Here is a 10235-nt window from a genome sequence, read left to right on the forward strand (position 1 = left end):
AAAAAGGCAAGAAACCACAGCAAACCTTATAAAGTTTTTTCTGCAAGGGGTAAGATGCTGAGACAATCTAACTTCTTTATAGAAATGAAAGAGAAGCTAAAGAACTTCCTCTGTATCACCTCATTTAAGCATAGCTTTGTTTTTAATGTAGTCCAGTATCAAGTACTCCAAGAACATGTAACAGCAAGGTTTCAAAATATCAATTTTCCTGAATCTTGTTCACAAGAGAGTGATAAATTTGGGATTTCCCTAAAATAAAAAACTTGATGTTAATTAATATTAAAACCCTAATAAAGAGGGGTATGTAAAGGAAAGGCCTTCATCTTTGAATAGATAGGTCTTTTAGCAGTCCCCAAACTTTTTGGCACCAGGGACCAGTGCTCTTATGAGAATCTAATGCCCGATGATCTGAGGTGGAGCTGAGGTGGTGATGGGGAGCAGCTTTGAATACATATGAAGCTTCGCTCACTGGCTCACTGCTCACCTCCTATGTGAGTGGGTAAGAGGGTTGGAGACCCCTGTTCTAATAGATCTCTTAGTATAACAGTAAATACCAAAAAGATAATTTCAATCAGGCTTTTCTGTCAGTAACTATCTACCTCTGGCCTCCAAGAACACTTTATTAGACAAGAGTAACAAGAGAACTTATTGGCAAGCAAAATGAGGTGGAGTGGCTCAATTTAAACACAAATATCATGAAGCCTAAGAGCAGAAACATAAATCAGCCTTGAAAAAAGAAGCCATACTTTGGATACAGTATGAAAAGAACTGTCAGTTCCATCTTAAGTCTTCTCCGTACCACTATCAAACCACCAACTCTTAATTAATAAAATCCTTCTACTCCTGCAGCTGTTTAACATTAAAGCTTCTAATCCATACCCTAGCATTAATCTCTAGTGCTCCAAAAACAGGTTTTCTACAGTCATGGCAAGAACAATAATCACTACCCTAATTTTTCCCGTGACCTATCATATAATCAAGTGCCAAAAATCTTCCCTTTCTCCTAAGAAAACCCCTGGCTATGGGTTGGTCACCACATTCTCAACTCTAGATTACGTACACATCTTTCTGGAAGGCTACTCTAAATGCTGTCACTGTGAAGTCTCACTAACCAAGCACAAAGACAAACAATAAACAAAAAACAGTTGTCCCATTTGGTACATGGGGAGGCCATTAACCATCAAGTGATGTCACCTCATTCTGCTCATCCTCCAAATTCAGAGTTCTTTGGTATATTTATCTCCTCTTTGTCACTGACACTTATGGAGTGTCAAACTAGATTATGAAGAACACCTTTATAACTATTTAGGGGACTACATATAAGCAGACGAATTTAAAACTTCCCCGTTTTCCTCCTTTACATATAATGACCGCTAGCTAGGTATACTTACAAAAGGCTTGCCCAAAATCTGCAATTCCACACTAATGCTAGAGTGTTCACTGGTAAATTTAATAAATTTAGATGAAGGCAAAAAGGTGCTTTAATAAGGGAGAAAGTGCATCCCAGAAGATATCAACTGTAAATTCAATTTTCATTTATATAATGATATATTATGCTAAACCAGCTAACATTCACATCATTAGTGGTATAATACTAACAAAATTTTAATATTAATACCATGAAACTTGGGGAACAAATCTTGGTCAGGGAGTCAATGTTTTAGAGCATATTAAGGTTGGTGGATAAGCAAAATGGAAAGTACCGGAATCTTCAGCTATTACATGCTTAATTATTCCGCTAGCAAACAAAATAACCTTTAAGTGACTAAGAAAATAAATTCTTTAACACAATTATTGAACACATACCATGAAATGAGTAGTGTTAGCATACTTCCAGGCCACAAAACATAACCACACATTCTGTATTCCTATAGCACTTCCTTCCATAGCACTGTCTCACTTAATATACAACATGTTAATCATTTATAAATGACATACATATATTCTACTTTTGGAAAATATTATATACATTATCAAACATACACAAAATAGAACTTTAAACAGAAATTCTAAAATTTTATTCCCAAACCACCATGGATAGTCTTGCCTACACCTTGAGGTAATAATACATTTCAGCAGGATCACTGACCCAGGCTGTATTCTCCTAGAGAGAGGGCTTTAGTCATCTTTGTTTCTTCGGTGCCTGAGTCACAGCCTGCTCTCAGTAAGAAACTGCTGAATGAATGAGCAAAGGGACACTCAAAAATGTGAATCCACAACATAACTTTTTGACATGCTAGCTCACCACCCAACTACTTAATCCAACATAAGTGTCAAATTCTATGTAAAGAAAGGGATTAGAAGAAATTTTACTCGCTGTATTTTATTTCCACAACTTAAAAGCTAAGAACAATTTTAATTGAGGAATTCTTGTTAAAAAAAAAAAAGGTCTATAATTATCAGTTTCCAGAATGATGAAAAGAGAGAAGAGTAGGAAAAAAGAAGAATTAAAGAGCTGGAGAAGATTTTTAAGGTATCTTGGAGTTCTGAAATACTGTAAAACTGCAATTCATCTTTCACTCAGTATTTTTCAATGCTATATTCCAAGCACGTACAATAATTTTCAGGAATACACAAGCCACAAACTTAGATGCAAAGTTAGAAGTGAAGAGATAAAGAATATAGCTGCCAAAAGTCTCAGTACCCATTAAGTACAGTAGGTATACTTTAGAAAATATAGTCTAAATCGAGCCAAGCCTTCAAAGGTCTTCAAGATATTCAAGAAAAATAGATAAAAGGAAAAAACAAAAGCTACCACTAATATATCTCCATTAAAAAATGTTTAAGGTATACTTTCAGAAAATCATTAATATTTCTATAACTGACATACAATCTAACTAAAATAGTGGGCAAAACCAACCTTCCTAATTTCTAGAGCTTCTGAAATGTAAATAAGTCGCTCAACTGCCCTTTCACTCAGGTCCAATAAGTGTTATCTGTCATTAACATAACACTCCATTTCCAAGGCCCCATTTGCAAGATAAACTCCCTACAATTCCGTTTGCATGTGGCAATATATACTAGATTATTTTTTTAATACTACCTAATTATGGTTAGGCATTATTTAGTGCTCAATAATTTTAATAAAGCCAATAATTTTAAGTATTTTAGTAGTTTATCAAGCTTCCTTTTTACGTAATTCAATAATTCATATAACACACATTGTGTGTGTCTGTCCAATCCACCCTCTTCACCTCCCTCTACTCACCTTATACAATATAAACAAGCAGATAAGACTAATGAATGGAGGTTTTAGTACTTATTTAGATTATTCATATGCCCCCTGGAAAGTTCTGAAATCAGTTTTAGCTCTATCAAAAGCTCTATAAATTCTATAACCCTACTAAAAGAAATTCTATATTAATGTCTGACATTTACTAGAGTAAATAGTATCATGCTCAAAAGAGTTACCCACTAAAAAGAAGCTCCTGGTTTACTCTTAGAAATGTTATCAACTTGCTTCTCTCTTTTGCTTTAATTCTCTTCTGCAGCAAAACTGATAAAACATAAATTCGAATAAAGTTTTAACAAATATTTTACTACTTCTTCAAACATACGTTATAAAATTCAACAGGCAGACACTTCATAACAAATATCTTCCGACAAATCAATTTAAAATGCACTATTAATTTCATTTATATTTACAAAGGTGCAATCTTAGTTTGCTATGAGAGTAAGCAGGCTAGAGGTGGATAAAAGTTTAATTTTAGAATTCCTAAATGCCAGCTACATCATCCTCAAACTTAAGAAACTAAACACTTGTGAACCCTGAAGCTGTAAATCAGTTTGACTGACGTTCTCTTTCATGCCATGTAAGCCATTGCCTAATTGAGGCCAGACCTGTCAGGCTCAACTGCATCCCGGAAATGACTAGCCTACTAGAGCTGGAAACATATCAAGAATTTGGAATATTTCTCATATTGAGGGGATGAAAAAAGTTCAAGCAAGATTGTCCATAATAACAATCATTATACTGTTCCGCAGGGGGGGAAAAAAACATAAAAAGCCTATTTTTGTTATTCTGGTCAGTCCACAATACCTCTAAATTCTGTAACTATTTTCAGGTGATGACCCAGTGTAACTCATCCCTTTTCTTCCTACATATTACCCAGAGTTCACATTCTCATTGTGAATGCCTATGAATCTAATTTTTATTTTATATCCTTAGCTGCTAAAACCATCACCTGGCCCATCCATGGCTGGTTATTTGACTGGAAATCTGTTAACAACAATGCTTTGCACCTAACCTGCTTGTTTTTTTCACTTCTTACCAAAAAAATCCATTAAATGTCGCAAAGAAATACAAGCACACATACACACACTCTCTCAAATCCCAGTCATGAAAAATTAAGCCACATCCCGGCCATAAACTGTGCAACAGACACTTCCAGTTAGCGTGTGCTTTGGTGATCACGGACAGCAGTATCAGAGTAAGTGGTAGGGGGTTGGGGCTGTTAACATACTGTGCAGAGCCAATAAGCAGCAGGCTGGGGCTGGCAGCAAGGCCAGTCTCTACAGGGGCCTATAACACGATATCAGAATGCCGGATTTCCGAATACCATTTTATGGGGAGAAAGGGGGTGAGCACTGGGAATCAAGCGCAGTAAAAGACTCTGGCCAACGTCTGAGATGAAACCTAAGACAAAGTCTTGTGGCAACACCAGCTGTCCAGTCTCGTCTCACCTCAAACACAACTTAATTTCAGGTCGTTCTTAGCAAATTCAGCCGATGAAAAGGTGAGGGGGTGGCAGAAGTGGATGGTGACAGCCCCCAAGAGACTGGCAAAGGCCCTCGGAAAAGGCAGAGACTCCACAATTGGAAGGGGTTTCTAGCAAAAAAGGCTTTGTAGCTGCCTCTCCTCTCCCTTCCAGTCAAGGCTATTAGGTACGAGGTTAGGATGTTGTTGGTTTTTATGGAGTGATATGAGAAAATGGCAGTAGGCGATAAGGGGGGCTGGAAAGGCTGGTGCCACCCAAGAAAAGGAGAAAAGGACTTCCCTGACCACATACAGGATAACAACGCCACCAGAGAGCACAGGCACTGCCCTGCCAGCGCCAGATACCCTTCTCTCCGGGAAAGCTTCGCCCCCTTCCATACGGTCCCAATTCCCCAACACTGCTCCCACCCGACCCTTCTCCCCCATAGTATTCCCCAACGCTGGCCTCCTTTCCCTTCCGCCTCAGGCGCCCCACGCCCTCAACCTCCTCTCCTCTTTCCCGGTCACCCACCCTCTGGGCAGCCCAACGCTGGCCTCCCAGGCAGCTCGCCCAGACCCCTCCCCCCTCACCTCTCCTCAGCGCCTCCTCGTAGCTGAGGAATCCGATCCGTGACTCCTTGGCGCCCATACTCCCCTCATCCCCTCGGCCGGGGGTCGGAGCCAGATCTCGCCCCCACCCCCACCCCGCCTTCTCCTTGGCGTCCCTGGGTGGCGGTGTCGGCGTCCCCCGGCCCCCACCTCCCCCCACACTAACAAGTGCGGCTTCGGCCCCTGCGGCTCCTCCCGGCTGCCGCCACCGCCTCCATGCCGAATCACGTGACCCGCTCCCGTCCCGCCCCCTTCCCCTCCCTCCCACTCCGCCCTTCTCTCTCCTCCCCCCTTCCCGTCCCTCGTCACGCCCACTTCCCTCACCCCACCCCCTCCCGCCAGCCACGCCGAGGGTCACCTGACCCAAGGCCGATGACTGTTCCGGGTAATGGCCGCCCGGGGCCACACAGTCCGCCCCGCCCCACGCTGACTGCGCGCAGGGGCGTAAGGGAGGGGCCGGATCTCGCGCGTAACGCATCAGCCACACTTCTTCACCAATCCGAAGCTGCGAGGCCCAGGAGTCTCCGCCTTCCAGGGGGCGGTGACTTCCGGGGCGCTCAAGGCCCTCCCTCCCGCCCACAAGTTCTGGACGGGCGAGGCTGGAGCAGTTGACGGTTGGTCTGTCTTGGTCTGAGTTCCATCCTGGAAAACAAGTGGAGTCTTAGGGAACTGGAGTCTGAGGGGTGTGGTTCGTGAGAGAAAGGAGCGGGCAAGCGAGGAACTCCTAAGGTTTAAAGAATTTTTTGACTAGGAGTTGTGAAAGGAAAGGAGATTCTCAAGGATTTCCTGTGACGGAAGGCTTCTTAATCCTAATGGGGCAATCCCTAAGGAAAGTGAAACTTGTGACAGTTGACTCTAGATTTCCTTTAACATCTATCTGCAGGCCCAACTGCTCTTCCACCTTTGGCGCTGAGCTTACCACTTGTACAGATACTTTGGAAATTGCTCTGCAAAAGGCTTAGCTTAATTTTCTCCAAGACTGGCTCTCCACTGGAAATGTGACACAGCAGAGTTCTTTGCTTTTTAAAAAGTTATTTTTTTCATTGCAGTAAAATATAATCACTTTTAAATACCTCATGAGTGGCATCACAGTATTTTTCCTTATGCGTCTAGCTCATTTAAAAACCTAGCCCTCAAAGTTCATGTTGTAGCATGTGTAAGAATTTCCCAGATTTGCCATATGATCCATAAATTCCACTTGAGTATATGCTCAAAAGAACTGAAAGAGACATAAATATTTATACACTCTCGTTTACAGACCATTATTCACAATAGCCAAAAGGTAGAAGTAACCCAAGTGTAAATCAAAAGACAGGGAAATAAATAAAATGTATATAAATGCAACGGAGTACTATTTAGTTCCTTGCTTTTGTTTGCTTTCGTTTCTCTTCACCCTGAAAGTCACAGTATAAAGCTTCTGGATAAGGAAACAACTTTGAAAAATAACCATTTGGATTAGATTAGACTCAGGTGCTAGGTAAGTAATTCAGGGGCCAGCAAAAGGTTTTTAGTTCCTAAAGCCAACAGATTATAATATTCCCTGCTAGAGAAAGAAGGCAGTAATACTCTGTTGTTTCTCTACTCACCTTTCCTGGCAGACCAGATCAGCAGCATGGCATTAGTCATAGTGCTGCCCTTGCAGGTTCACTGTGAGGCAGTTCATTTTAAGACATCAGATTAATTTCAGTACTAAAAGGCCATGAATAAGGGGGGTCGGGGAGTTACTTCAAATCCTTTAATTTCCAGGTCATTAGTTTGGTGTAGACAGAAGTCTCCAGGCCAAACAATTAGTCATTTTCAGCCTGCAGTTAGATTATAGTAATTAATAGGAAGTGAATCTTAAGGACTCAGCTGTGGGGGGAAAGGCTCTCAAGAGTTCAATTGCAACATATCTAGGCATTATTACTGTCCTTAATAATCAGTACCTAAAAGTGAACTTTCTGTACAAAGGGTAGACCTGGGTGATTATCTACCTACTTGATTTACAGTGGAACTGGAAGCAAATAGCTTTAGGTCTTTCTAGTACTTACCCCGTGTGAAAGGTGGGACCAGAGTTAGAATTAATATATCTCATGAAATAGTAAATTATTACAAAATACTCAGGAAAGAATAGAATATAACTTGGTAATGAAAGATTTAGAGCAGTATTAACACACTGGAACTTTTAAATTTCCTCCTTGGTTTAAAGGGCCAGCTTCCCCTAGGGCCATAAAAATTTTCACCCTATCACAGAGTTTACCATGGATTAAACAGTTCTCAAAATTGCAAGTTGAAATAGCAAGCTAAGAAATACTATATCTCCTTTGTCTGAATTAAATTAAGCGTATTATTGAAAGCAGTGAAGCAGATAGTTATGTCTGACAGGAATTTTAAATGGTAAACTAGGATTAAAACCAATCTTTTGGTTTATATTATACAGTATCAGGCAGTCAAATGTTAAACATCCTCCTATCACTTAGAATTGATACAGTACTTAAATTTGATGATGTAGAAAATCTTAAGTCTACTTGTCATGCTGAAAGGACTTCTAGCAATCATTTAGTTTGTTTAGTTTTATTATATTTCATTTAATCCACCGAAGAGTTGGCCACCCACTTGACTTTAAGCATTAGGTTGCACCTGGGGAACCATTGCTTTAACTATAATTACATGCCTGTGAAAGAGTTGTCCATACGAAGAAGATTTAAAGTATGGGAAACTGGTATGTAATTTCTACACTCCAATTGGGCAACCTAAATGACAGTGTTCCTCAGTTCGTACTCCCAGAGAAATGACATAGAAATAGGACAGAGTCATTTTAGTACTTGCCAAAGCAGCTTAGATCATAGACAACGAGGACGATACAATAAAGAAGGGGTGCTACAGCACCTGACATATATAACTGGATTGCAACAAAGTAAGGCCAACAGCATATGAAGTGTGACTATACAATAAGAGAACTGATTTTCCAGCATAATGGACTTGTTACCTTATAGAGACATGATATGAGGATGTGATCACTTGTATTATATTTTTATTTACTCTACAGCTTTTTAAGTTATTTTTAATGAAAATAATACATATTCACTGTAAAAAGTTTTTTTCCATCAGCACAAAAGAGTATATAAAGTAAAAGAACACACTTTCTGCCTCACCCAGTCTCATTTCCTAGAGGTGTATATCCTTCCAGTTTTCCATGACTACACCCACTACACTTTCTATGCATATAACATGTGCATCTATACTTCCTTTCTTTTTACACACCTTTTTCATAGTCTACATACTGATCTGCAGTTTCTTTTTTCACTCAATAGTATATCTCAGGCTACTTTTCACCTCACCATGTAGATCTACCTTATTCTTTTTGGTAGATACATAGTATGCCAATTTGGTGTATTTAATATATAATTAATCAATCATCTATTGATGAACATTAGATTCTTTCAAGTGTTTCAATATCACAAACATTGTTGCAATAAATATCCTAGTACCCTAGTACATACATCCTTCTTTACATACATGATTGTGTCTGTAAATGGAATTTTCAGAAGTGGAATTGCAGAGTCTAAGAGTATGCACCTTTTAAATTTTAATAGATGTTGCCAAATTGCTGACCTAAAAGATTGGTTAATTTACATTCTAATCAAGAGTATCTGAGGAAGTCAGTTTCCTGTCACTCTTGCTAACATTAATATCAATTTAAGCTGATTTTTGTCATTACCTTTACCTATTACAAATCTTACCAACAAAAAAAATTGCATCTCTGCTTTTCTAGACATAAAATTCATTTTCATTTTAAATCTGGACAAAATATTTGAAAAATGACTAAAGAGATGTTATTCCCTAATCTTAAATATATTTCTCATCTATGGCCATGCTACCTTGAACAATACGATCCCATCTGATCTCGAAAGCTAAGCAGGGTCGGGCCTGGTTAGTACTGGGATAGGGAGACCACCTAGGAAGACCAGATGCTGTAGGCGTAAAAATAAAAAATAAATAAAATAAGGGATTATAAACTGACAAGGTCCTTGCAATCTGTGAGGTCAACCAAGGGATGCCTCGCCTAAAAATAAAAACAAAAAGATATTTCTCCCTTCTGTTTATCATTCTTGAAAAGGTGCTTAAATTGGCAAAATTTCAACGGGGCCCATTCTGTAAAGCTTCCAACTTACTAGACACCTAAGTTAAAACTAAGAATAGGAAAAACATTTAGAGTAAAACATTCTCAACTTCTTCTTTTTTTTATATGAATGTTTTATATAAAACATTCAGAGTGAGAGCCTTTAACTTAGACCTACTTTAGAAGTTTTTTTCTGTCTTAACCACAATCCATACTTGGCAAACAAAATTACACTACCCATTGAACGTATGGGTAAATGTTTACTCTTTGTAATACTCCTATATTGCCCTTCTCCACCCAAACTGCAATGAAGTTGTATTTGTGTCCCTTTCAAATTAATGGTTTACAAAGGTTAAGGAATGGGTCTTATGGACTGTACCACTGGTGGCTGCTTTTCTTGTTAACAGCTTCTTTTTCGTCCTCCTCTAATCTTATTCCTTCTAATGTGGCAACTGCATTGTACTCTTCGGCCAGTCTTTTCCAGCAAAATAGAAACTACAAGTTCAAGAATAAGTAGAGCGATTGAATTCTAATCAGCAATTAAAACATAAAATAATAAAGAATTCAGCTCTGAAAAGATAGGATATACCTTACTTCAGTTTCTAGGTTCTAAGTAGCTTTGTCAAGTCACCTAAAAGTCCAGTTTATCATTCTACTGGCTTTATTAGATATTTGAGAAATGCTAACTCTAGCTGTGTACCTTTGACTTCGATTTCTTCATCTAGTAGATGAGAGATTGAAACTCAATCAGGCTTTTACAAATTCTTAAAATCTATCATCTTATTATCTTTTGAAATGTACATTCTCTTGCCAGCTCGAATCTGTTTT

General features: G+C 39.1%; 1 protein-coding gene and 1 pseudogene across 1 annotated transcript in view; one reads left to right on the top strand and one right to left on the bottom strand.

Annotated features, from left to right (window-relative positions):
- The window catches only part of LOC105302144 (ubiquitin carboxyl-terminal hydrolase 32-like), a 117982-nt gene extending 112551 nt beyond the window's left edge, over positions 1–5431 (bottom strand). Inside the window, exon 1 of the mRNA XM_023520380.1 lies at positions 5288–5431. Coding sequence (XP_023376148.1) covers positions 5288–5345 — 58 coding nt within the window. The 5' untranslated portion in view covers positions 5346–5431. The remainder of the gene's footprint in view (positions 1–5287) is intronic.
- Positions 5432–9148: 3717 nt separating this feature from the next.
- LOC111729450 lies at positions 9149–9267 on the top strand (annotated as a pseudogene).
- Positions 9268–10235: the final 968 nt, after the last annotated feature.

The sequence above is a fragment of the Pteropus vampyrus genome, unplaced genomic scaffold, assembly GCF_000151845.1.
Source record: "Pteropus vampyrus isolate Shadow unplaced genomic scaffold, Pvam_2.0 Scaffold261, whole genome shotgun sequence".
Lineage (NCBI taxonomy): Eukaryota > Metazoa > Chordata > Mammalia > Chiroptera > Pteropodidae > Pteropus > Pteropus vampyrus.